This window comes from Manis javanica, chromosome 4 (genome assembly GCF_040802235.1).
Source record: "Manis javanica isolate MJ-LG chromosome 4, MJ_LKY, whole genome shotgun sequence".
Taxonomy (NCBI): Eukaryota; Metazoa; Chordata; class Mammalia; order Pholidota; family Manidae; genus Manis; species Manis javanica.
The window spans coordinates 168,296,907-168,323,736 of record NC_133159.1 but is presented as its reverse complement, the minus strand read 5'-3'; the positions used below and the strand labels follow the sequence as shown (position 1 = coordinate 168,323,736).

General features: G+C 56.3%; 1 protein-coding gene across 2 annotated transcripts in view; it reads right to left on the bottom strand.

Moving 5' to 3' along the window:
- Positions 1-4,373: 4,373 nt before the first annotated feature.
- The window catches only part of MRC2 (mannose receptor C-type 2), a 52,885-nt gene continuing 30,428 nt past the window's right edge, over positions 4,374-26,830 (bottom strand). The window contains exons 2-30 of one of the 2 annotated variants that reach the window (XM_073235740.1): positions 25,859-26,260; positions 24,982-25,155; positions 24,616-24,780; positions 24,321-24,434; positions 23,671-23,814; positions 21,308-21,496; positions 20,998-21,152; positions 19,611-19,718; positions 17,649-17,764; positions 17,046-17,194; positions 16,276-16,493; positions 15,394-15,536; positions 14,226-14,328; positions 13,846-13,984; positions 13,698-13,733; positions 13,221-13,381; positions 13,051-13,118; positions 12,433-12,533; positions 12,028-12,170; positions 9,002-9,116; positions 8,727-8,890; positions 8,443-8,551; positions 7,675-7,913; positions 7,391-7,556; positions 7,145-7,294; positions 6,705-6,824; positions 6,329-6,508; positions 5,852-5,878; positions 4,374-5,730 (exon numbers count right to left, since the gene is read on the bottom strand). In XM_073235740.1, coding sequence (XP_073091841.1) covers positions 5,507-5,730; positions 5,852-5,878; positions 6,329-6,508; positions 6,705-6,824; positions 7,145-7,294; positions 7,391-7,556; positions 7,675-7,913; positions 8,443-8,551; positions 8,727-8,890; positions 9,002-9,116; positions 12,028-12,170; positions 12,433-12,533; positions 13,051-13,118; positions 13,221-13,381; positions 13,698-13,733; positions 13,846-13,984; positions 14,226-14,328; positions 15,394-15,536; positions 16,276-16,493; positions 17,046-17,194; positions 17,649-17,764; positions 19,611-19,718; positions 20,998-21,152; positions 21,308-21,496; positions 23,671-23,814; positions 24,321-24,434; positions 24,616-24,780; positions 24,982-25,155; positions 25,859-26,260 — 4,322 coding nt within the window. In that variant the 3' untranslated portion in view covers positions 4,374-5,506. Of the gene's footprint in view, positions 5,731-5,851; positions 5,879-6,328; positions 6,509-6,704; positions 6,825-7,144; positions 7,295-7,387; positions 7,557-7,674; positions 7,914-8,442; positions 8,552-8,726; positions 8,891-9,001; positions 9,117-12,027; positions 12,171-12,432; positions 12,534-13,050; positions 13,119-13,220; positions 13,382-13,697; positions 13,734-13,845; positions 13,985-14,225; positions 14,329-15,393; positions 15,537-16,275; positions 16,494-17,045; positions 17,195-17,648; positions 17,765-19,610; positions 19,719-20,997; positions 21,153-21,307; positions 21,497-23,670; positions 23,815-24,320; positions 24,435-24,615; positions 24,781-24,981; positions 25,156-25,858; positions 26,261-26,830 lie in introns of both variants that reach the window. The other variant, XM_036997427.2, reaches the window with a different exon arrangement.

Sequence of the window (26,830 nt, the reverse complement as noted above, 5' to 3'; positions counted from 1 at the left end):
TAGGATAGATAGAGATACATAGGAGGAGATTTATTATGAGATATTGACTCCCATGATTATGCCGGCGGCAAAGTCCTGCGATCCACCCCCTGCAAGCTGAAGGCCCGGGGAAGCCAGTGATGTCGTTTCTGTTCAAACCTGAAAGCCTGAGGATGAGGGGACCCAACAGTATGAGCCCTGGTCCAAGTCCAAAGGCCTAAGAACTAGAAGCACTGATGCTCAAGGGCAGGAGAAGATGGGTGTCTCAGCTCAAGCAGAAAGTTCACTCTTCCTCTACCTTTTTGTTCCATTCAGGCCCTTGGATGATGCCCACCCACACTGGGGAGGTAATATTCTTTACTCAGTCTACCAATCGAAATGCTAATCTCTTCGCAGAACACCGTCACAGACCCATCCAGAACTAATGTTTAATCAGCTGTCTAGGCACCCATAAACCCAGACAAGTTGACACATCAAATTAACCATCACAAAACCTAACCTTGGGAAGTTAAGCAATGTACCCAAGTTTACTGGGTAAAGTCAGTCCAAGGCCATGGTCCTAGACTGCCTGAGAGAAAGGGTAACATCCTTAACCAGCTCCAGAAGTCAGGGGAATAGGTGGTCACCACCACAGGGTCAGCAGGGCCTTGAAAGATGGGGAGAGAAGGGCAGGCAGGAGCACACACAGGCGCTGGGTGGTGAGGCCCCTCGCCAGAGCATGGTCGGTGGGCAGGTGAGCCGGGGGGCCAGGTTAAGTTGCTGAGGGTCCACCTGCAGGCAGCAGGGAGCTACCAAAAGCTCCCAACCCACACTGGTGAGATGATGAGAGTGGGATCTAGAAGAGCCAACAGTAGGAGGCTGGGGACAGCACCTGTTGCCACAGTGTCTCCGGGTGTCAGCTTGGTGGGGGAAGCAAATGTGAGCTTTAAAATATGTGTCAATGTCTGATAATCAGTTGAGTCCCACCTCATTTCTATGCATTCTATGCAATTCTGCACATTGTATCCCACCATCCAACCCCAGCCCAAGCCACCCAGCCATCCTGCCTCCACCGCCTTGGAAGGGAAGAACAGCAAAGAGGTCATTCTTAGCCCTTAAACTCAAAACTGGCTTCTGAAAGTCTCCGCAGAGATAATAGGCCAGGACAAAGTTCTTGAGTCTCAGGGCCTGACCGCAAGATTGCCGGGGGCTCCCTGGTGCTTGCTGCCCACCCCCAGCACTTTTCATGGAGCAAGGAGGGTGGAGAAGAGGGGGCATGGTAAGCCCTTCCCCCCTTTGTGTTTCCATTTCCCCATCTTTGAACGGGGGGCAGTAACACCTATCTCACAGTGTGTTGAAAGAAGAACACAAGTAATTCATGGCATGCAGTTGGAATAGGACATAAATAGTTTTATAATTTTCATCGTCATGGAGGAACAGCATGGCTGAGGCAGGGTCTGGAGTCCTCAGCAGCCCCAATCTGGGGAAAGACACCATCCAGAAGTTTCCCAAGTCCCAGAGAGAGAGATACAGAAGAGCAGCAGAAGGTGTCTCTGCAAGACTGGCAGGAACACACCCTGATGGATGGCCAGGGAGGAAAGGAGAAAATGCCAACTAATTTAGAAAACCTAAATTGACCAGCATTTCCCTGAAATGGCTAAAACTAAATTTCTGCCATTCACTGATACCAGAAGATAGTCAATTTTTTGCATTGATGACCAACAACATATCCATTTCAAGGGGAAAATGTCTGCTTGCTGCTTTGCTCCTGTTCTTTATCTGGTGCTGGCCCCTTGCCTGCTTTTCTGGATGAGGAAGGATTGAAATATGCAGCTGAAGTACTACAGATTCTGGTGAGAGTCAAGATGGAAGTCAGCCTTTTCTGGGGGCCTCTTGGCAGCCCTGGCCCCAAAGACAACGGCCTGAATCATTGGGCACTTTCGTCTCAGGCCGGTCCTCTTGAGGCCCTCCTTACCTCCTGTCTCCTTTCCCTCCTTCCTCCCTCTCCCTGCCTTCCTTTCTGGTGGTCCTCCCTGAAGATGCAATTCCTTCCCTGCTTCCTGCAAAAGACTCGAGTCCTAGTGCGCAAGGCAGCTTGGCAGAGCCCGAGAGCTCCGTTCCAAGATTGCCATGTGGTGTGGCTGGCTGGCTCCTCACCCCTGAGGCCCCATGGCGCTGCCCACTGGGCCAGGCCAGCTCTGCCAGGACACCTGGAAGGAGGCCATCTCGCTTGACAGGAAGAGCTGTGAAAGACCTGACACCTTTCTCTGGAGAGTGGCCCCATTCTCCCATTCATTCATGGATTCACTGGTCACTGAACATCCTGGTGGCCAGAGCTGAGCCGGTTTGGCCCTGCAAGTGAAGGCTGGGCTCAGTGCCTGGCATAAAGTGCTCTTTGCCTAGGCCTGCCAGGATGTGTCCCAGGGCATCCCCCAACCAGCGAAGATGGAATGTACAGGAGGTCCTTCAGGCTTACTGAATTGAATGAGCAGAAATAAAGGTCTGCCATGTAGTCTTCCAGACACAGCACGTCCTGGAGCCAGAGGCAAAGAGCCCCCGGCCCAGAGCCTTCCTCCTGTCCTGACAGAGTCGCAGAGATCACTGGGCGTTCCCTTACCCTCCCCTGGGCAGGCAGAGCCCCCAAACAGAAAGGCTTAGAACAAGGGCTGTGGGGAACCCCCGGGGAAGCTGTCTGAAATGCTTTTGCACAGGGCTCTGGGGAGGACGGGAGCCACCCAGGGGAGGAGAGAAGAGTGAGGACAGGTGTTTCTGGAGTGATCCAGCCTCGGGGCGCTCCCCGGCCTCTGCCCCCAAGCAGCATTGCGCATTTGGGTCACTTCCCCTTCCCCCTCAGAAGCTACGGCCCTGCCTTCACCCCTTGCTTCTCTTTCTCAGGGGGCAGGGATCAGCTGCAGGCTTCCCAGGGGGCGCCCGCCCCAGGATGGCTCCCTGAAGCCTGCTCATGCAATCTGTGTTGTGGCCAATGGCAGGGCACTTACACGGAGCTGTTCCTCAATTGGGAGAAGTGGATGAATGACTAACGACCTCCCGGTGGGACAGGGCTCCCTCCCCGATGTGAGCAGCCCCCTCCCCAGGTCCTGCTGCTGCCTGGCAGGAACCGCTCTTAGGGTTGCAGAGAAGGGAGGAGGGTCTGGGCTCAGCTTCAGCTGTGGACTCCAGAGAAGCAGCTGCTAAGCCCTCCCTGGGGCTCCGACTCGGGAAATGGCACCCATTATCCTGCTTTGGACTTGTCAGTGTGACTCTTACATTGTGAGGCTTCGAAACCCAGGACAGTATGACTTGTTCAGAAAAGTAGCACGAACAGAACACACACGCACGCACAGAATCTGACCACTGCTGAGTCCTGATCCAAACCACCATCTCAGAAGGTGGATCAGATCAGCCATTCCCACTGGCTCCCGCTCTACTTAAAGGGACATCCGGTTCCTACCCTGCCTTCAAGGTCTGGAGCAGTCAGGGCCCTGCATGCCCCTCCCCACACGCCCGCCAGCCTGGCCTCCCTGCTTGGTCTCTGAAGCACCAGGGACCCCTTGCACTTGCTAATCCCCCCAACGCCCCAGGGCCAGGGGCCTGCTCACTCCCGCCCCTCCACTGTCCTCTCACTTCCCCTGGCAAGTCCCTCCCCAACCACCCAGTCCAAACTAACGCCCTCCCCTTGGCTGCTTTGGACCCCTCATGGCACTTCGCCCACGACCTGGCATAGCTGGCTGTCCTCTGGTGGCAGGGCCTTTGTTCGCTGCTCTATCTCCAGCTCATATATCAGGAATGAAAGAGTGGGTAAGTGCAGGCAGGTGGGAGGGCAGGAAGGCGGTCTTGGGATCAACTCCACTGCTTCCAGGTGGTGTCTGAGCCCAGCTCCCCAAGGACAAATGGACTCTTTCTCCCAGCTCAAAGGCAGGTATGATGGCTGCCATGGAAGGATGGTGATGTGGAACCCCCACTCAGGGCCGGCCTGGGCACCTTGAATGTTCCCCTGGGAGCAGCAGCCCAGAAATAACACTGACAGCAAGCATCCACAGGCACTCGCTGTCTGAGCCCACAGGCTCTGTTCTAGCTCTGCACAGATGATCTCATGTCATCCTCAGACATCTGTAAAGCAACCGGAGGAGGTGGGTCCTGTTCTCCCATTTCACAGGTGGAAAAGTGAGCTAAGGTGCCTGTGCTCACAGCTGTTGGGGGGCTCTCACGCTCTCGCCCACAGACAGATCCCCAAGAACGGAGAAAAAGTGAGCAGGCCCAGGAAGGCAAGAGGTGGGAGTGCGAGTATCTCTGTGGGGCCCAGAGACAGGGTAACCACAGGCTGCAGAGAAAGCACAGTAAGTGAATTCCAAAATCACCGCTGAGGCGCTAGGGGGAACAGGGCTCACAATGGGACGAAGGAGGAACCTTCTCTCTCAAGCTTCTCAAAGATGTTTTATTTGTTTGCTTTGCTTTTCTCTTTTTTTTAAACAATAATGGCACATTAAAAAAATTTAAGAACTACAAAAAAGGGACCACGTCTTCGAGTCTGTGTTCACATTGTCCTGCGCAGTGGCGCCAGGACTGGCCGTAGGCTCCCACCGGGCTGGGATTCGGCCTCGTGGAAAGGCACTGGGTCGGCTGCCCTGCATGAGGCCACTCCGGGAGCCGGGGTGCTGTCCCTCTGCACTGCCTGGAGGGCGGGCGCCTGGAGCTGCCCCCGACCCCTGCTTCTCTGGGGCCCCCTGCACTCCGGCAACCCCCTCCTCTCTCTCTCTCTAAACCAGAGCCAGGAGCTGGACATGGTAGGGAACTTATTTTGGTCCCCACAGGGGACTCTTTAGAGACAGAGCTCTCCCCCAACCAGCAGGAGATGACACCTGAACCTAGCCTGGTCACCCCCAGGAGGGCAGGTGTCTCTCCCCAGTCCTGTCTCCAGCCCAGCTGACACCACGGGGCTGCACTGGTTCTCAGGCTCCACCCAGGCCCCTCGTGCCATGCCCGAGGCCACCCCAGCAAGCACAGAAGTGACAGACGCTCAGCCCCCTCAGCTCACCCCGACTGAGAGCAAGAGGGCTCCCCCAACAGTGGGACCCTGGCTCAGAAGGAAGGGCTGGGTGAGACACAGGGAGGGGAGATGGGCAAGATGCTCAGAGCTGAGGCTGCCAGGCGGGAGGGAGAGAAGCAAGAGGCGCTGGGTGAGGGCTCGGGGGAGGCCCCTCAGGCTCTGCAATGGGAAGGGGGTCCTGGAGCCTGGGCAGCCGGCCTGGGCAGGGGGCTTGCAGGGAAAGAGGAAGAAAGAGGCTCCCATCCTGCCTCTGGTCGCCGCAGGGGACTCAGGCCCAGGTGACAAGACCTTAGGCCCCCCCAAAAGGGAAACGCCACACTGCACCCAGCTGGGTTCGGCCCAGTCCTCACCAGCCCAGGCCTTGCCCAGCCCCAGATCCTAACAGTGGCTTCAAGGACACCCCTCCATAGGCCGGCTGGCCTGATAGCTGGGGGGCTCCGGCTGACCCAGGGCCCATCCTCCCCAGCTCCTCCTGGTCCGGCCCTGCCCACGCCCTTAGCTCTACTCCTGCTGCTCATTCATTTCCATGTCAGACACCAGAATGTTCTTCTCAGTGGCCTCGCTGGGCCCAGAGGCGCTGCGGCTGTACCTGGCGCCCTCGAAGGCCCCTCGCTCAGCGCTCCGTCGCCGCCGGTAGAGGACCAAGGCCGCGGTCAGCAGGGCCAGGAGCAGCAGCACGGCTGTCAGCACCACCACCAGGGCCGCTGGGTTCTCGGGGAGCGCGGCTGCGGCAGGAGGTGCCTGGCTGAGGAGCCACCCCCACCGCCCCACCCCTGGCAGCTGCCCCACCCCACCCCTCCCAGGGACAGAGGGGGAGGGCTGGCCTCAGCCTCGCCTTCTGCTCACCTGACGGGGAGAAGCTGCTCTCCTCAGCTGCAGGGAAGAGCAGGACCATTAGTCGTGCAGTAGTAACAACCACAAGGAACACATACAGAGCTCTTGATGAGTGCCATGTTATTAGCTCACTTCATCTCACAGGTGCTATTATCACCCACTTTTCATATATGAGAAAGCTGAAGGCCCAGAGTTTAGGTAACTTACCCATAGTCACACAGCACGTGGTTTGACTGGGGTTTGAACCCTGTCTGTACCCTCAACAATACAAAGTGATGGGTTTGCTGTCTAGTTTGGAAATTTTTAGGAAGGGCCAGTCCATCTTACAAACCGATTCATCATAGGGGTGGGCCCGGCAGCCCCCAGCCTGTCTGTTCGTGTGCCCCCCACCCCCGTATCACCTGCAGGAGGAGGAGCAGCCCCTGGCCCTGCCCAAGCTCTCGCTGAGCAGGGGCGGAGGAGGCTGAGCAGTGCGCCCAACGCCCTCACCTCGCGGGAGCTTGCAGACGACTCCCATGGTGGTGTTCGCGCAGGCCCCGGGCCGCCACAGCCCATTGCTGCTCTGGATCCAGTAGCAGCTGTTGTGGCTCAGCATGCTGGGGCCCAGGCCAGGGGGCCCCCAGTTGGAGTAGTTCACAGCTGTGTTGTCCTGCCAGACCAGGGTGCCTCCTGTGGGAAAGAAGGCGCTGAGGGAGTGTGGGGCGGGGGAGACAAAGCAGAGCAGGACCAAGAAGAGGCCTGGGCAGGAGCCAGCTCTGTAGCCAGCTCTGTAGTCCGCGAGTCCTCACCACACAAGCCCTGGTGGGGGGCGTCTCCCCTACAGCCTGAGGCCTTACGCTCCTGATCCCATCCACAGGGTACCCACCTTTGGGGTTGAAGTTCATGCCCAGCCAGGCGCCCCGACTCTGGCCCTCAGAGCTCTGCAGGTGCTCCCAGACAAACACGTTCTCCATCTCATCCAGAATGGACAGGACTGCCCCACCCGCTGGACACAAGGGGCCCACGTCAGGGCCGACAGGTCTCCTGGGGGAAGCAGAGACCCCCAGAGAGGCCCCAGCCCTCTTCTTTGGTAGCCTGAGTAGAGGATGTTACAGAGCCCATGCATGTGTGTATGCACGTGTGTGTGTGCAGGTATGTGGCAGGGGTTACATACATGTGATGTCACATGGTCTCCATGTACTGGCCCGTAAGGAGCAGTTATGTGGGAGTGCAGCCTACAGTCGAGTGTAGCATGGGGCTGCATTCACAGGGCCTATGTGTCCTGGAGAGCAGTCGCCACACAGGGCCTAGCCTGCCCTGGCCCACCTCTCTGGCAGCGCTGCAGCGCCTCCTTGTGGCCCAACAGCAGCTCCATGTGGAAGGAGTAACAGTGCTCCCGGAAGGGAATCCACGCAGAGTCGGCCAGGCCCTGGGGACAGCTGCCACGGTAGCCTATTCTTCGGGGAGGAGGGGGCCCTGTGGGGATGCAGGATTGAGAAAGTGGCCCAGAGTCCTTCTGGGATGGCCTGCACCTTACCTCCTCCTCAGCCCCAGTGGGTGGGTACTCACCACTGTTCACTCCACACACTGCCCCCTGCAACTTGGTGTCACAGCTGGTGGTGCGCCAGGCCCCATCCACATCCACATAGGCACAGCCCCCGGCCTGCTGGGGCTCCCCATCCTGCCAGCTCACGTAGCTCAGTGGCTCCTCTGAGACCCAGGAGTATCGACGGGAGCCCTGGGTACAAGGGCCGTAAGGGTGGGAGAGAGGCAGGAAGGCAGGGGGCTAACAGGAAACAAGGGGGAGATCAGGGGAGTGGGCCCCATAAGGGGCCGGGATGAGTGCTGGAACCCACCTCCCCACTGGCCAGCCCAATCCAGAGTGGTGTGCGCAGCCCTCGGGCAGCCTGCGTGAGGAAGGCCTGGGTGTAGGGGTCAGGCACGTGGGCCAGGCTGGCATTGCGGCTCTCACACAGCAGGAGGGCGTCGGGCCAGCGCAGCGGCTTCTGCAGCAGCCGGAAGGTGCCGTTGAGGTAGGAGAGCTCAGTGCCTGGGGCTGGAGGCGACGCTGCTGGGGATGGGCTCAGGGAAGGGTCTACAGGGAAGGGGGCAGGGCTCAGGCCAGCCTCTGCTTCCCTCATCCCATTCCCAGGCCTGAGGCCAGGGAAGTGCCAGACATCAGGCAGAGACTTGGGCTCCACTGGGCAGTGCTTGGTGCAGACTAAGGCTCAGTCAGTGTTAGCCAATGCTATTAATAATATATCTGCCCAATAATCAGATAAGCAAGCTGGAGCCTTGGTCTAGTCCTATGCCAGGGACCCAGGGCAGAGGCACATGTGCATGGAGCTGCAGGCACCTCAGCCCCCCATAAAACATCTGCTCAGTGGTTAGGTCTCCCTGGTCAGATCTTCACACCCCCAAACCTTCCTCCTGAGACCTGAGACCCCCTGCCTTTCCCTCTGATGGGTACCTTGCCTTTCTGCCCATCTGCTTCCTAAGCAGATACCAGACTCTGCGAGTGACCCTGGGGCCCCCTGAGGTCAAGACCATGTTTCATTACTCTTGGCATCGCCTACAGCATCTATGCCAGTGCTGGGGTTGCCCAATTCATGGGTGACACCTACCTGTGCCCTTTTGGCAGATAAAGCCATGCGTCTCCTCCAAGCAGCTCCGATCATCCCAGCGGCCCGTGAAGTGAGCTGAGGGGCTGTGCAGGACCACCGCACAGCTGGTCTAGGGGAAAGGAGCTGCTCAGGGGAGCCCCAGCGGCTGCCCCTCCATGCTCTGGCCCCAAAAGCCTGCACTATGAGCAAAGAGGCTGGAAGAGGCAGGGACCCTGGGGGTGAAGGCAAGGGCTGCAGGCCAGGGCAGTGGGAGCGGAGGGGAGAGCAGGGAGGGCATTCCTCACTGGTATGTTGCCGCTGGGAGCAGGGCTGGGGCCAGAGGGCTCCCCAGGGGCCCAGTTGGTGTACAGCAGAGACTCCTGCTCCACCCATTGGAAGTCCCTCTGCGAGGCATGGAGGCCAATCCAAAGGTCAAAGGTCACATTGGGCAGGCTGGCTGTGATGAATGCTACAGGAGAGAGAATTGTGAGCAACAGCACAGCCCCCTGCCTGCTCTGCTCTCGCCATTTTGGGGGGCTGTGGTAGAGGATACTGGGGCCTCCCCATGGGCTGGCCCTACCTTGTTCTAAGGGGTTCGCAATGGTGGCCAGTTGGGCCTCTTGCTGTTCACAGGAGAACTGTGCCTCTGACCACTTCACCTGGTCCTGGGGCTCCTGGCCCTGGATGCGGAAACACTGCGGGGTGGAGGGGGAGGCGTGATGTCCAGCTCTGCCTCACTGTCTCACAAGCCCTGAAATTCTGCTGCACACCCCTCAGCAGCAGGCCCTGGGAGGCTCTGGGGACTGTGAGAGCAAATCAGAACAGGGACATCTGGGTCTCCCTGAGCAAGGCTCCTGCACAGCAAACTCACACTCTTGCCCATGCTCTGGAGAATTTTTTAAGTGGGAGGATTTCTTTGGGCCACTGAAGACTATTACCCATGACAGTAGCACCTGGGCCTCCCATGGGGACAAGGTCTGTCTCGCTTTCAGCTAAACACCTTCCTGAGTGTTGTCTGAAATCTGTTATTTTGCCTTTTGAACTCAATGTTCATTTCTAGAATATTTTTATCTTTATTTCTGAAGGATCTTTGTTAGGCAGCAGCTTCTAACTCTTATTTTTTCTTTTCCCACCTTCATTACTTCCATAAAGTTAAAAGAATCCTGTATGGGAAATCTTTTATCAAGGGAAGACTCTTAGTTCGAAAATGAGTGATATCCAATAATTTTCTGTGCAGAGAGAGTATGATGGGGGGAAAAGAATGTAAAGAAGCTTTGGAGGCACAAAGCAGGGAGGGGGAGGTACAGGTCAGATTCCAGATCAGACTTAACTTTTCTGGCCTCAACTTTTCTATAAAACGGCAATGAAAATACCTGTCTTTGGGGGTCATTTTAAGGAGTAAAGAGAATAGTGCATGACACAGAGTGTGTGCTTAAGTGAAAGCTCTTACTATTAATGATTACACCTCGCCCCAGCTTACTGATACAAATGTCAGATTTGGGATAGAAAGTTGTAAATCCAGAAACAATGCCACAGTTTTTTGGAGGTTTGTTACAAAGCCCATATACCTGATTTACAGAAGTACTTCAGAGCCATTCTAAGGCCTTCTTTAAATAACTAGTAAAATTAGTCATAAAATTAGGAGCGGCGAGGTCACATCAGGACCAGCAAAAAGCAACAGCTAAGGGAGGAGGTATTCCGTTGGGTCCAGCAAACACTCGGGGCCTCCCTACCATGCGCAAGTGTATTAACTATGTCGGGTGCCAGGGGCCCCGCACTCCAGTAGCTTGGAACTAGTGGGAGAGGCAAACCCTTACATGTTTTACCTACAGCCAGATGCTGCAGGGATGCAAGGGAGGACACAGCGAGGCTGCAAGGTGCCTGTGGGAAGGTATGAAGAGGCACACTGCCTCGCAAACACCAAAGGCTGGCGACAGAGAGTAACTGTCATCATTGTGAGGATGACGCATTAAGAAAGTAACCAATTACACATATAAAATTTACTGTTTTATATTAGGTGCTAGAAGCCATGAGTATAAATTTTTGGAAAATTTTAATGACATGAGAAAATGCCCAAAATATCATACTAAGAAAGAAAAGCTGGATATGAAACTATATCATTTAGTATGATCTCAGTTATGTGGGAAAAGGAACAAAGTGGAGTAAAGATAGTGATGGTGGTTCTCTCTGGGGAGTATGGGTAAGTTTTACGTTCTGTTTTTTCCAAAGTTTTAACAATACACAGTGCCTTAGTTTTTTTTTTTTTTTTAAGGCAGAAAAGACAGAATATCTGCTTGAATATTCTGGAAAGTGTAAGAGCACCATGACACCAAGAGGCTGGCCGCACTCCAATGTGTGACAAAGATTTATGGATTATATTCTCTAGTGTTAACTGATCGAACCTCATAATTGGGCTAAATGGCCGTACAGTGTCCTGCAAAGAAAGCATGGACTGAAGTGCACAGGTAATGGGGGACCAGCACCCTTCTCTTCCTGGGAGAAACTTTTTTAGCCACTAGGTAAAAACAGTGAAGGCCTAAATCAGGTCTCATAAATTAGCCCATGGGTATGAAAGTAACCACTTTTGGAAGAAACTCACATTCCAGAGGGAACATTTTGAAGACATGTTTAGAAGCACATACATTCTGATTAATTGTATTGCCCCAAACTTTCCTGCACACTCAGAAGAGTTGGGAAAGTAATTTTCTAAATGTTGCTTTAAAAAAAAAAATCTTCCAAAGACTTTTTTTTAACACCCTTTTGATCGAGTCTTCTGATTCTTTTATGAGGCAAATCAGTTTAATATGCAGAAATTTACTAGCCAATTTTTAAACAAAAACTTTTGTTTAATTGGCTGAAGCAATGAAAAATGGAGAGAGTGACTTAGAAGGCCCAGCCAAAGGTGGAGGAACTTTTTTCATTTTGACCTATTTGTTTTTGTGAGGCAACTTTTTAACTGACAACAACCATTAAATGCATGTTTTAAAATCATTTGAACTTCAAACAAGAGCTGCAAAGTCACAAATCACAGTGTCAATGCATTTTAAAAATAATGAAGTATATGCAGTCACCTTGCTCTTATAAAAATTATTTAAATAGTAATAATTATAACTGATAATTTTTGAGTGAGCACATTCTTTCATACCACTAGGCAAGGAAAACTTTTAAAACTTAAAATGCTATTTTTAAGTCTTAAACTCATGCTTCCTATTGCTTTGTTCCTGCGCAGTTTACTGTATATAATGTAGTCACATTAGCATAGAAGTAAATATATATATGCACTTACACACATAATATACACACACATAGTTTATGTCAAACATTTTGTTTTACTAATAAGAGCTCATTACCAAATATTTTGTGACCACTGATCATAAAACTATGTGGACAACCTCATTACCTGCTGAATTAGAAGGTGCTTCTATACTGAATTATTTTCCAAGGAGTCTAGCCCTGGCATTGGGGTCAAGTAGGAGAGAGGTTGGTGGGTATGGGTAAGAGGTCATGACTTTGACGGTGCCAAAGGGCCAAGACTCCTGAGGTCTGGCCTTCTCATGTTCACATCCTCTCCCCTGCCTCTCTTGAAGCCCCACCCCCCACACCTACCTTGTTGAGGAACTGATTCCAGCCAGGGGGGCAGCCCCCCAGGGCCGTGGGTGGCAGGTCTGGGGCCTGTGCCTCTCTGGTGCTATTGCTGCGCTTGCAGATGTAGGGCAAGGCGGTCAGGCACCTCTGGTCCCCCCAGTCCTCTGCAGAAAGAGGACAGTCACTCCCAGCACAGAGCAGGGCTTAGCAACCTCACCTCCTGCCCTGGAAGGAGGCAGGACTGGGGCTCCAGGCCCTGGGTCCAGCTCTGGACTCAAGTCCTCTATGGTTGCCAGTCCAAGGAACAGGCTCTCCCCTTTCTGGGTCTAGCCATTCTTGGGTTGGGCCTGATGGCCTCTGTGCAGGCACACCTCACTGCTGCCGTGCCGGCCCACTGATGGGCTCCTGCCCCCACCTTGCCCTCACCTCGGCTGGCCGTCATGTACACACACTTCTTATCCTTGCCGATGAGCCGAGGTTTGCCAGGTGCCCAGGAGATGAAGTTTATAATGGAACCATCTGTCCACCTGCAATGGCACCAAGCAGGAGGTGACTCCAGCCTTGACCTGGGACCCAAATGCCCCTGTGTACAGCAATGAAGGCCACAGAAGGGGGGCAGGGAATGGCCCAAGTCCGGGGGTTCACTGGCCATAGGTTGAGAATGGGGCTATTGAGCTCAGTGCAGCTGGGAATCCAAGGGCCTGGTGCCTCCAGGTAAGACCCAGCCCTCCTTGAGCACTCATTTCTTTAACTAGAAAAGAAGTCTAAGAATCCCAGGGCAGGGGCAAGGGCAACAGTGTGCTCATTATTCTCATTTTTAGATGAGAAAACGAAGGCGCAGAAAGGCTGTCATTTGCTCAAGGCCACACAGCCACTGAGTGCCAGAACCGGACCCAAGTGCAGGTCTCGCTGCTTGTGTGCTGTCCCTTCCCCAGCTCCTGTCTAGAGTTGCGCTGGCCATTCAGGCCTCCCGGGTGCTGCTGGGAGGTGTTCAGCTTGGAGCGGCTGCAGGACCTCCACACCTGCTGCTGGGAGGGTTCCTACCTGAACCGCCCCTCGTTCTCTGAGGTGTGCAGGCCGATCCACCAGTGCTGCTCCTGGCCCCTGGAAAACTGGGGGAGCCAGACGGGCAGGGGAGGTTTGGCAGGGCCTCTCCACTGCCCCCGGGCCTGTCCTTCCCCTGCCCACAGCTCCCTGCTCGCTCACGTGCCCACCTTCTGCAGGTTGTGCCCCAGGAAGTCCAGCTCGGCCTGGCTGTGCACAGAGGCCAGCTCTGCCTGGAACCACGTGCAGATGAGCTGCGCCTGTGCCCACGTGGAGTGGTGCTCGAAGAACTTGTACTCAGCCTCCTGGAAACGCAGCCACTCCTGCGGGCCTGAGGAACAGCGCCCGCGGGGTGGTGGCCAGGTTGGGGTTGCCAGCTAGCTCAGTGGAGAAGGGGCAGGAGGGTCCCGGGCAGGCGGCAGGTGGGCCTGTCGGCCCACTGGATCTGGGGCAGGCACAGCGGTGTCCAGGCCCAAGCTTGCCTCTCCTTCGAGACAGATGTCCACAGGGCTGCAGGAGCCCCGATTCCCATTCTCTCCACTCAAACCCCTAACCTCTTGCGTTATGTCCCGGCCAAGCCCTGCCTGAGGTGACGCCCCTTCCCCTCTCCTGGGCGCCATGGGAAGCACGGTGAAATGGGTTCTCACCCTGCGGACTGATGTCGGGCTCCCGCACGTCGGTGCCTAAGGGGATAAACAGGACAGGGATGCTGCACGGAAAGGAGACCCTCTCCTAGGCCGCCCCCACCCGCAGCCCTTCGTCCCCTCCGGGTTCCCCAGCGCCACCCCACCCAACCTCGAGGGATCTTGCAGATCCAGTCCAGCTGCGACTCGCACTGCATGGCCACCCACTGCAGGGAGGCCAGGTCGAGCACTGCGCAGCCCCGGATGTCGTCGTCGTCGTGTCGGCTCCGATCGAAATTGTGGTAAGAGAACTGAGGGAGGTCGGAGAGAGGGCTGTCAGGCACCGGGCGCAGTCTGCCCGCACCCCCAGAACACGCGACCTAGAGGCCTGGCCTGGGCGGGGAAACCCCAACCTGCGCTGGACGCCCCGCCTCGGCTTCCCGCCCCTGCCAGAAGCCCTCCCCCGCTCAGCCCCGCCCCACCTACAGGAAGGCCACGCTCACCGATGCCCCGCCCACCCACTCCCGTCCAGCCTTCTGGAGGCCCTCTCACCCCAAGGCCGTCGCTCCAGCGCCAGCTCTGCCCGGCCCCGGGGTCTCGACGGTTCAGGCCGATCCAAAACCAGTGCTGTTCATGGACTTCGGGCTCTGATTCACTTCAGCACAACCGCGGGTAGGGACGAGATGGGGGATGAGAGGGGCAGAAGTCCCCTACAACAGCGCCCGACAGTCCCCAGAGCCGGGGGGCCTCTCCATCTGGGCTCCACCCACCGGGCATCACTGTCGGGTGCCTTTACGTGTCCTCCCGCGAGGGAACTGGCCCAGCTGTACCAGGCGCGCAGCCCACTGCAGGCAGGCCTGGCTCCCTCCCTTTGCTTCCCGTAGTGAGGGCTTTGCCCTGCCAGCAAGGTTCTGCAGGCTTTGGCTTGAGGGATGCCCATCAGTGAGGATGGGCATAGACTTGGGGCTCTGGAATCAGATCAGCCTGGATTCCAGTCCTGGTTCACCAAGGACCTACTCTGTGACCTTGAGCAAATAACCCAGCCTTTCTATCAGCCCACAAAGGTCACTGATAAGGGCTACTTCCTAGGGTTGCTGATCAGTGGGAGCTAATGTAATTACCACTCAGATAATGCAACCATGATGTTTGCTGGGAGAGAGGAGAGATCCCTGGAACTACGAGCTCAGGAAGCCCGGATCCATTTGGATTTTCTCTGGTGTTAAGGGATGATACGTGCTGTGTGTCATAGGATGCTGGAAGCCCACAGGACAGAGATGGGGTCCTGGATGGACATGCCCCACCCCCGGCCCCATGGGCAAATGCTCACGTTGTAGCCTTTCTCCTCCTCTATCTCCGGAAAAGCTGTTTATTGATGAGTGTGGGTTATTATGCGATGGGTCGGGTGGGAGGTAAATGCTTATCTTGGATCAGTAGAAGGTGTTGCCATGAAGAAGGGGTGGGGAGGGTGGTTGCTTTTGTGAAAATGTGTGAATGTGAGGAGGGCACTGCTGGCTCCATAAGGCTCATGAGCCACAGAGTCTCCGATGCCAGGACTGCTTGAGTGAGGACAGGATTTTGGCACTAACTGCAAATACACAGGTCATTCTAAGCCCTCGGACAGGCCTCCCAGGGGACGCCTTCACCCTGTCCCCTGCCCTGGGCCCAGCATAACCAAGAGCCCACACGTGTGCACAAAGGGCCACCACCCCCGGCTCAGTACCCGAAGATCTTGTTGAGCATGTTGGCCACGAAGTGCTCTTCCTCATAGCTAGCCAGGCTCAGCAGCTGGGCCCCCAGGTCCCGGCAGGCTCTCTGGGCCTGGACCCAGCTCTTCTTGTCCTGCAGCCGCTCCAAGCTGAACACCTACAGGAGCAGAGTCCACTTGTCTATGCTGTTCCCACTGTCCTACCTCCCCAGGAGATACCTGCCCTCCCACGATAGCAGTGGGGAGGCGGCTGGGGCCTCACTGGACAGTCCTGCTCACTAAGACACTCCTGCTCACCAGAGAAGGGGCTCAGGGAAGGGAAGCAGGCACAGCCAACTCCAATAGGACGCCTGCTGCCCGGCGCCCCTGACTAGCAGATCAGGACCCTCATCCCAGTGGAGCCACAGTTTACTGTGGGCAAGTCCCTTTCCCTTCCCTAGACTCCTGTTTCTTCATATAATAAAATACCTGTTTACTGTGGGCAAGTCCCTTTCCCTTCCCTAGACTCCTGTTTCTTCATATAATAAAATACCTTGGACTATATTAGTGGCTCCTCAATCTGGCAGGGCTTAAAAATACAAATTCCCAGGCCCCACCCTAACCTACTGAATCCAGGTCTCCATAGTGGCAGCCTAGAAGATTTTATTTTTATTTTTATCAGGCTCTCCAAGCGATTCTGAAAAGCAGCCAGCCTCACCTTCAAATTTGGGAACCTCTGAAACCTATGATTTCTATGATTTCTCCGATTCCTCAATTGTTGATAGACCACCTAGTAGGTGCCAGGCCTCAGATTCCATTGACAACAGTTTCTTTGGGAATTACCTCTGTCTGCAGTCTGCTGTGGGGAAAGTGTCCCCAGGGGCCCACCTGCTCCCCCCATGCCAACAGGCCACCTACCTTATAGCAGTGCCGGAGTTTGGGGTCTGAGGCCCAGCCCTGGGGACAGGAGCCGGTGAGGCTGGGTGTAGGGTCTGGCCCAGGCAGTTCAGGGGTCACTGGCGTGCCCAGGCTCTGCCGGCAGATGTAGCGAGCCCGGAACACAGTGCAGTTCTTCACTTCCCACAGCCCCATGGCACTGCCCGTGGCCAGGGCCACACAGCCCCCACGGCTGTACCCTGAAGAAGGGAGAAAGGAACCCCACATTCTTGGAGGACTCAGGGTCTGGCCTTCCCTCACATCCCCAAGAGGCACCACTCCAGCCCTCATCTCTGCAGGGACCCACTCTCCAGGAGGAAGGAAATGGAGGTGGAGTACCAGCTCTATGTCTGCTCCTGTGAGATCTTAGGCAAGTTGCTTAACCTCTCAGCCTATTTCATCATCTACTGCAACAGGTTATCGAGAGAGTTAAAAAAGACAGCATGAAATGGTAATAATCACAGAAAGCACTTACACCGTGTAAACCTCACATTAACCCTAGGAAGAAAGAACCATTATCCCCATTTGACAGCTGAAGAAACTGAGGCTCCAAGATGCACAGCTAATAAGCAGCAGATGGGCTGGGTGGTTATGGCTCAGAGCCTGTGCTCCTAACATCTTCACCGAACGGTACGAAGGTGAGTGCACTGGGAAGCCCTGGGCCTCCCCGGGCAGAGCAGGTCCACTGTGGCTCCCAGCCTGACAGAGAGTGAAAGAAGGGGGCTGACCGAGGGCCCAGAGGAGGCGCTCACCAGGCTGGTCCCGGTTCCAATGGGTGTACATGACCTCATCCCCACTGAGCCAGCGGAAGGAACCGGTGCTGTTGAGGTCCTGCAGGGCGGTCCAGAAGTACTCGCCGTCCCAATTGTAGATGAGGCTGCTGACAAAGGCCTGCTCGAACCTAGGAGAGAGAAGCTGGTCAAGGCAGGAAGCTCGTCCCCACTACTCCCTGGGCCACAGGCCAGATGCCCTGCACTAGGAGCCTGGGTGTTGAGCCTGACCAGGTACTTGCTCAGGGAAGTGGGGTCCCTGTAGCTGACACTCAGCAACCCAGCTTTCCCTCTACCTTCTGAATCCCTGTGCCTTGCTGAGAACAGAGGAGATAAGACACAGCTGAGGCCTCTCCTGTACATACAGCCCCACATCCACACTTGTTCCTGCCCTGCCCAGGCCCTGCCCCACACTGGGGTGGCTTAATAAACAGGATTCATTCCTATGAAAATATTAGAAAAAGGCCCTGAAGCCAGTTAAGGCTCAAAGGACACAGGTTCCTCTCTGCTTGACAGCAGGATGCTACCCCATTTGGTAGAGGGACCACGTTAGGCCGGGACATGGAGCGCCCGCCACCCCAGTACCTGTTGGTGATGGTGACCAGCTGAGAGCCGTGGTCAGTGCAGAGGCGCCGGGCCTCACTGTAGGTTGCCTGGTCCTCTCCCAACCAGTAGCAGGATGGGCTGTGCCATGTCCAACCCTGGCTCGAGAGAGCAGGCAGAAGAGGGACGTCTGTGGGGAGGACTCTCCTCCACCCATAAGTCCTGGGGTGGGGAGATGTCACCTGCGGCACGCCCAGGGGGCTGTGGGACAGAGCGGCCTGGGTGACACCACAGACAGCTCTTCCTGTTCTGTGACCTGTGCCTTGTCACTCCCCATTCCCCCCACTACCGTTCCCCACAGCTGCCAGACCATTGGTGGGAGCACGGCCCCAATCAGGAGGCAGCTAGTGACCTGGCCACGGCCTGGTGAAGAAAGACAAACGGCCTATTCGGACTCCTCTCTCGGGCATTTAAACTGAGAGGCGCAGCGGGAAAATTGCCAGTTGGCTGAGAAACCAGGGCCGAAAAGCTGGGAGAGCTGCCAGGATGTGGAGGGGGCTGGTGAACCTCAGGAGCTTGGAAAAGCTGGATTAGGTGAGGATGTGCCTAGACTAGGCGGGGAGGGGGGAACAGAGCCTCAGCAAGGGGCAACAAAGCCATGGAGGAGAGACCACTGCTCCTGAGCACCTGGCCCCCTACCATCCGTTCCCCACACACCCCATAGACAGCCCCCCTGTGCCACCCTGAAGGGCTCTCTGCTCCAGCCTTGCAGAACAGGACCTGAGGCTCAGAGCAAATAAGTGACTTGACTTTGCACACAGACACTGCAAGGCAGAGCCCCATATCATGAAGGTGCCTGTCCTCACCACAGCCCTGCTCCTACTGTGGGGACACTAGCTGCCTGCAAAGACCGTCACCTCCAGGGAGCCTTGAAGTGAGAAGCCTTGGGCTGGGCTTGAGGTTGAGAGAGACACAGCCTCCTGGGCAGGAGCCAGAGCAGAAGAGAGCTGGTGTATGTGTGTGCATGCGTGTTGGGGGCAGATCCCTGTACACTCAGCAGGGCTGTGCTAAGACCCTGGCTCTCCCACAGTGCTAACTGGCCGCTCAACCTCCCACACACGGTCTGCTCCCTCCCACCTCCACCTCACCCAGGCCAGGCAGAGCCGCAGGGCCAGCTGCTGGCCATGTTGGGCCCCCAGACTCTTCAGCTGGGTCCCTGTGTGCACTCCCCCTCCACCTCACTGGGGGGCATGCCTGTGGGTGTTTCCTGCTCCTCCCCTGGGGGAAAGTTTGGGGTGCAGGTCAGGTGGGTGTGGTAAGGGGCCTAATCCAAAGGAAAACAGAGTGAGGGGCCAGACTGGCAGGCAGGGTCAGGTGGCTGGAGGGTGGCCTCAGCACCACAGACAGAGACATCAGCGGCCAAAGCACCACAAAGTGCCCTTTATGAGCAGCTTCCCCGTAGACAGCCACACCACTCACACCCTGCTCAGCTCGGGGCCTGGAGGGGGCAGGGGGCCATCCATCTCTCACCCTCATTTATCCCCCCATTCAGGCCTAATCTCTACCCTCCCTGAACATCTTCTGGAAGCCCCTGGGGCTAGGCACACAGGAGGGAGACACCAGAGTGGCCTCATTCCCAGAGGGGACAAACAAGCACACACTGTATCAGATGGTGTGGTGTGTGCCTGCAAAGACAGAGGTGGCAAAGCAGGACTAGGGGTGAATCCAGGCAGTCTCCACTCAGGTGATGACTGGGCCAGACCTGGGGGCCGCCCATGCCCCCTCCTGCTCTCTGCTGCCTCTAGGAAGTGGCTTCCCCAAGAAAAGAGGGCTTGGGGCAGGGGGTGGTTCCTCCCAACAGCCCCCCACCCCCACCCCACCTCATCCAACATCACTCCTGGAACAGAACAGTTCTGAGCGCAGGAGGAGGGGGTGTGCCAAGGGAGGCGGCAGGATTCCCCTCTGGCCGGCCCCACCCAGGGGCAGCTCCAGAAGCACCCTCACCTTCCGGCAGCCGTGGTCCTCCTCGGCCACCCCCTGGCTTAGCTGGCCCGCCTTCTTGCAGATGGATGGCAAGGACTGGTTGCAGGGACTATCGTTCCAGCGACCTTCCTAGGGACACAGGGTGAGGGAGAGTCTCAGCAGCCCCAACCCCTTGGCAAACCTGGTTTCTAGACCTGGCCCTGCCTCTTGACTTGCTGTGTGGTTCTGGGCAAGATGCTTGACCTCTCTGTGTTCCAGACTGCAAAATGGGGAGAGCAGGATGAGTTCTCTAAGCCCCCCAAGGCCGATGAGAGCACAGAGTTGAGATGCAAATGCCTTGAAACTTTGACAAGCCCTGTCTAAATGGGAAAAGGTGCACTTTTAAATACTTATAGCTCATCTCATAAACATCAAGGACAAACTGGCTAAGACTGTTAGTGTAGCCAAAGGCAGGATAGGCGTATGAGACCCTAGTCTACAAGGTGTCCAGCCAGTACCTGCAAGTCCAGGATAAGCAGAGGCTGTGTGCCCAGACCTGAATCTCGGCTGATGGAGCTGAAGAGGAATTGAGTCCTTGGCCCCTCCTAACCAGCTTAGGCCTCCTGCATCCGCAGCCTCCCGGCGGAACGCAGGGCAGAGGTGTTTGTGCGTCCCAGCCCCCAGGAGAATACCTGGCACAGGGCACACTCAACAAATAACTGTCTCTAACTTTTTAAAAATAGCATCCCTATGCCAGATGGCTCTGTCTCTGCAGTCCCTGGCTCTGCAGTATCTCACAGCAGAATGTCCTATCTGTCCTTAGAGTAGAGTCTGTCCCTCTGGCTTTGCCCCTTTTTAAAGGGTCTTTTGCCTTTACTTAAAGCCCTGCACCAGTTCCTTCATCTACCCACGCTGCAGCTTTTCCCAAGCAATGGCAGGTAGGCATCACCGCATAACTTCTTGGGGAGACAGGGCCCTGGGGTGGGCAGGGCTGGCACAAAGCAGCCCTGCCTGGGGAGCATGTCCACATAATGTGGGTTCTGATGCCACCTGCTGGCGGGGAAGAGCAGCTGGGAGGAGACCAAGACCACACCAGGCAGCAAGCAGCCTGAGGCTTCACGAGATTGAATTCCTTTGATCCTCCCAATGACCCTCTGAGGTTTAGCACCTTTAGTGTGCGGTGACAGATGAGGAAACTGAGGCACAGATGAGGAAAAGAGAGGTTAAGTAACTGGTCCAAGGTGACCCAGCTAGTTTGGGGAGGAAGAGGGAGATTCAAGCCCTGGTGATCTCGCCACGTGGAAGTGAAGGAGTTGGTGGCGAAGAGGGGGCTTCCGAGGGGCAACAGGTGATGTTATAGGCAAGGGCTGAGAATAGGACATCCTTCTGCTGGGGAAGCACCAGGGGGTTGGGGAGAGGGGGCTCTCACCGGTCCCCAGATGGTGACACAGTCCTCTAGGCTGTCCCGGAAGTTGTTGGGCTCAAACGGGTGCCAATGGGTAAAGCTCACAAGGCTTCCATCAGACCACTCAAAATTCATTTGCAGTTTCAAATCGTTGAGGCCAATCCACAGCTCCTCCACCTCTGGGAGTGCAGCAGGAGAGAGGGATAGAAGACATAGGGAGGTCAGCCTCACCACCCCGCGATGGGTGAAGGGACAATCCCTGAGCTGAGCAGGATGGGAGGGGCAGGAGGGGGGCCCTGGCCCCAGCCTGGAGGTATGGACGGCAGCCCCTGACCTTGCTTGATCTGCTTGGTGATGAACTCCAGCTCGGCCACGCTGTGGATACTGAGCAGGTCGCCCCCGCCTCGCAGGCACGCCTTCTTGGACTCCTGCCAGCTGCGCTTCTCAGCCTGCAGGCGGTAGCAGTGGCCCCGGAAGGGCTGCCAGCCGGGCTCACACTCCACCTTCACATTGGCCCACACGTCTGCAGAGGTGCACGAGGCTGCTGCTCAGGGACTGGGTCACCCAGCCTGGGCACTGACCTACTGGGTGTCAACTCAGGCAGAACACTGAAGTCACCTCCTCCCCAACCCTGTACTAGATCAGCCCTTCGCACCGGTACAGGTCTGCATGCTGAATTAAGCTGAAAAGACAAAGCCTTTCCAGGGCTACTGGTGGCCCAGAAGGCGAGCCCCAGGCGGTGGGGGCAGATTCAACCCAGGACAGGACTGTCCCTCCAGCAGGGGCTCTCAGAAAGAGATGGGAAGGGATGCAGGACAGACCAGCCCTGGGAGCCTCAGTTTCACCCTCAGTAAATGGGGTTCCCTGCTGGAAGTCTTCTGAATGCCCAACTACCTGGCTTAATAAATGAAATCACCATCATTGTCTCGAGTTACACCCATTAAAGCCCTCCGGCCCAGCAGTCTGGGATGAAGGGTGCAGGGAAATGAGGTCCCCCAGGTTGGTGGCTGTGAAGTCACTGCTGACTGGCTGGCATCCCCTGGCTGGGATTCTTCCTCTTGCTCTTCCCCCACCCCCAGCTCCTCTCCTGCCCCCCATGGCTGAGAAGTCAACCAGGCCCAGGCCCTTCTTCCCCCAACTTCTATGCATTTCAGGTTTACCCTCTAGGGATGGGGGTCTGAGAGCAGCTGAGGCAAGCCCTCACCTGGGTCTTGGCAAGAGAAAACAAGACTTTACCAAACCACCCACAGTGTCAGGCTCAGGCAGGATCCTGCCCAGCCAGGCAGGAAAGCGTGTGCTTACTTGAAGCATCATCCCAGTCTGGGATTCCGGGAGATGCTCTGGGGTCTGGCCATACCATTTCTTGGAGACCTTGTAAAGTGGGTAGGGTTGGGAGCCTGAGTGGGCTCACTCTGTGGCCCAGGACCCGTCAGTCATCTCTTGTCGGCCCCTGAGCTATGACCCAAGGCAGTGGCCCAGAGCCAGTCTATGGCAATAAAAGGTCAGAAGCAGAAGTTCCCCTCTGTAACCTCTTAATTTCCTGGAGGATTGTGGATTTTTTTCTGGTTCTGATGTATTTTCCCTCTAGAAATCTCCTCCCCACCATTCCCACAGCTATTGGACTAGTTCAGAAACCCCTCTACCTACAGTAACAGTCCTTTGCCACATAAGGAGAAATGCTCCTTTGGGCCAGGCCAGGACTCCTGACTTAGAGCAGCCCTGCAAGGGATATGGGTTCATTCTCAGTTTGCACCTCAGACACTAAGCTGCTTGCCCAAGACTGCACAACAGTTTAGGGGCACAGTCCCTAAAGCAGGGCCCGGCCTCACCCCCAACTCCTCCACGAGGCCCCTAGAGCTATCCCGTGAATCACAAATTGGATCAAGACACTCCCTGGCTTAAAAATCTGTGAAGGCTCCTGAAGCCCCACCCAAACTTGGCCCAGCAGCCAAGACACTTCAGTGACTGGCTGCAACCTGCCTTCTGAACTGTTCTCCTTGCCCTGCGCTCTAAGCCAGTGCTTCTCAAACTACCTGCCCACGAACCGCCTGAGGATCTTGTGACATGCAGGTTCTGATTCACCGTATCTGGAGGGGGGCCTGAGATGCCGCATTTATAACAAGCTCTCAGGTGATGCTGTGCTGCTGGTCCAAGGACCCCACTTTAAGTAGATTCTATACTCCACCCAGACTGCAATACTCATCCTTAAAGCCGCTTGTCCTGCTGTGCCTCCACACCTTTGCACATGGGGTTGGGGTTCTCTCTGCCAGAATGCCCTTGCCTCACGCCTCTTTATGCCTTTTTAAACTTACACTTGACTTGAAAGGCCCAAATCCAATGTCACATCCATGAAACCCTCCTTAACTCTCAGAAGCTTCAATCAATTTCTCCCCTAGGCATTTCTTCTCACTTTTATTACACATATTTTTATAACAGTACATAACTCAGAATGTTCCAACTGTGTGTTTAGATGTCTGTTACCTCCAGCAGACTGTGACCGCCACAAGGACACAGAATTGCCATCATTTAACACAGTTCTCAACAAATGTTCCCTGAGTGAATTATCAGCACATCACAGTTTGTTCAGACTTTAGTGGAACCGCTAAGCAAGAATGGAGAGGATCCGAATCGCCTTGTGCTGGGTGGCTGGGCCCTGCTGAGCCCCACCCCAACCCTGTGGCCCCCACCCACGCTCACCGGGAGGCGGGGGCTCTGCGGTGGCGTTGGGCTTCTTCTTGCACACGTAGGGCAGGGCAGTGCTGCAGTCGCGGTTCTGCCAGCCACCAGAGGACTCCGTGCGGATCACGCCACAGTTCTCCTCACTTGGGTTGTCCGGCTGATCTGTGGGGAGGGCAGAGTGCCAGCACCCCAGGAGAGAGAAACTCATACCCTGGCCCCTAGAGGCCTGAGAACCTCCTGCTCCCTCAGAAACTCAGCCAGCTGGAGATGCCCAGTACTCCGCTCTGGCTGCCCTCACTGGGCACCACAGGGTCCTCATTGTTTTCTCACCTGGGCCCACAGCATCCTGAACCCTCACCCAGCAACTGGTACCAGCCCCACTCAGCCTCCCTGGCCAGCCTGCTGGTCCCTGGGTACCCTGATGCCTGTGGCTGAAGGGAGTGAGCAGGGGCCGAAACCTAGTCCTCTCCCCAAAGCCCTGAGAAAAGGGCACCAGGTCCTAGTTCACACAAAGGGGCTGCCTGGGTTGGTGGGGCCCAGCTCAGGATAGGGTGGAATTCTGTCCCCACCCCACACCACCACTTCCTGGAGTACCATACAAAGCAAGGAAGAACTAGTGGGCCAAGTGCCTGTGGCGTCCCCAGGGCCCCCTGCGCCTGGCGCCTCACCACTCTCCCAGTTGAGGTACTTCAGGGGTGAATGATCTGACCACTGCCAGCCTCCACTGGTGTCCAGGTCATTAAGGCCAATCCACAGTGTGGAGCTATAGCCGGTGAGCAGCCCTGACAGCAGAGCAGCGACAGTGAGAGGGGGCTGCCCCGTGCTCAGCCCTCCCACTCTCAGCCCCACAGTGGCATCCTTACTCCACAGGCAGGGGCGGGCCTTGGGCTCCTGCTGCCCTGCCCCCGCGGTGGGTCAGACCCTGGCCCATCCTCCCGGGCCCCGGGGTTGCCTGGCCCTCACCATTGATGTAGGTCTGCTCATGGATCTCGGTGATGCTCAGCAGGTCTGCGCCCTGCTGCTCGCAGCTGGCCCAGGCCTCCCTCCACGACAGTGTGGACTGGAAGTTAAACTGGTAGCAGCTGTCAGTCAGCTGATCCTTGTCCCAGAAGGTCTCACAGTCATTACCTGCCACCATGACAGCCAGGCATGGGTCCCTTCCCAGTCTCCTCCTTAGGGACCCACACGGGGGCCCCTCAAGGAGTGCACAGGCACCACACTGAGAGGAGGGGCAGCTTCTCACCCGGGGGCACCTACACTGAGGCCCCCCACGCCCAGCCGCCCTCCAGGGGCCACCCTGCACTCCCCGCTCCACCCGGCTGCGCTCACTCTTGATGGGGCAGAAGCCCCAGCGCTCGTCTTTGCCGTAGTCCTGGGTGGTGGCACACCACAGGTGCCCGTCCTCGCGGCCTGTGCTGGTGCAGCTGTGGAACCACTGGTTGTCATACTTGAAGGGGACGGTGCATGGCTTCCCATGGGAGTTTCCCTGGATGGTGTAGACCTCTGCAGGGGGGGAAGCCAGGCCCTTAGCATCGGACCCCAGAGGCTGCCCACCCCTTCACCCCTCTGGGAAGTCCTCTATAACCCTGGGAGTGGAGGGTGGGAAGGGGTCAGCAGAGAGGGGGTGGGGCAGTAGGGCCACAGTGGCTTTAAGGCTCCCTCTGCCATTAGGTCTGCCCAGGCGCCTGGCAGAGGCCCAGCTGCTCATCCCATAGCGCTGGGAAGGGGTTTCCCCAAGGCCTTGAAGGCCTGTCCAAAATCCTGCTGCCCCTCCCCCAAGTTCCGTCTTGGAACCAGGGTGGCACACAGTAAAAGGACCTCCTCCCAGGATGGAGCTGCCCACCACAAAGGCCCTTCACTAGGTGACTTGGGTCCATGATCACCCCTGCAAAATGGGGATCAAAACACCTGTTGGGGGTTGCCCTGGGGTTTCCCCTGAAGAGTGGGCCTGAGAGAAGGGAATTTTCATTTAATTTTGTTATACATTTTTTGTACTGTTGGTCTTTATAAGCATGTATTAATTTTTTTATACAGTTAATGCTTTGATTAAATGCTTTGAACTTAATTATTCAAAAACGCTTCCCGTTACAATTAGAGATGCAACCACCGAAGGTCTGCAGAGAACAATGGCCTTGTCCCCGGGGATCTCCCTCTGAGGCTCCAGTCCCGACACCAAGGGCGCTACCCCTTGCAAGCAGCCTCTCACCATAGTACGGCCGAGCGCAAAGATCCTCGTCACTGCCATAGATGCGCCACTGGCCACTGCGGGTCTGGTCACCACGCTCAGATGCACCAGCCTTGGACATGTTGCCAGCGCGACCCCCCAGGAACAGGGAGAGCTGGTCACCCAGGGTGCGGCAGTGCCAGCGAAGACTCAGTGCCTCCCGGTCACATTCGTACATGCCCAGGGTGGCCGTGGTGTTGGTGCCCGGCCAGCCTGTGCCCAGGCACTGCATGATACCCAGGTTGAAGAGCCGGTTTCGGGAGACCCACTTCCAGTGCTGGGCAGGAAGACTGGCATTGCAGGCTGGAGTGATGCGAACTTGCCCTCCCTGGGCCTCCAGGCACCCCTGCAGTCCATGGCTGAAGATGAGGAAGACACTGGGTTCTAGAAGGGAAAGCAGGACATGAAGCCATCACAGAGGCTCCCTGGCTAGCCCTTGATGGCCAGGGCTGCCTTCAGACCCTGACCAGGAGCCTGGTGCTGGATTGTCAGCCTTCTCTCCTATGTTACAGCTCTCAGTCTTCACTACTGACCCTGAGCCGGGGGCAAAAGGACCTGCTATCCACTGTGTCCAGACAAGGCAGAGCCGGCAGGGCCAGCCTCTGTTCTAGCCCCATGCTCACCTGGAGGCAGGATTCAGCCCTCCACCCCACCCCCAAAAGCAAACCAAACTCCACACAGCAAGTTGGGTACTGGATACTTCTCTGAAGATCTTATGACGAGCAGTGGAGGCATTTACATCACACAGCACATTGCAACTTTATCCCAATTGCTGTTATACAGTATGTTTTTTCCCACAGCTTAAGAAATTGAGACTTAAAGGTACAAAAAGTAGATTAGTGGTTGCCTGGGGCTGGGCTGGAGGTGACAGGAATGGGAGTGACTGCTCAATGGCAGGGTTTCTTTTGAAGTGATGAAAAAAATGCTCAGGAATTAGGTTGCTGCAATAGTTGC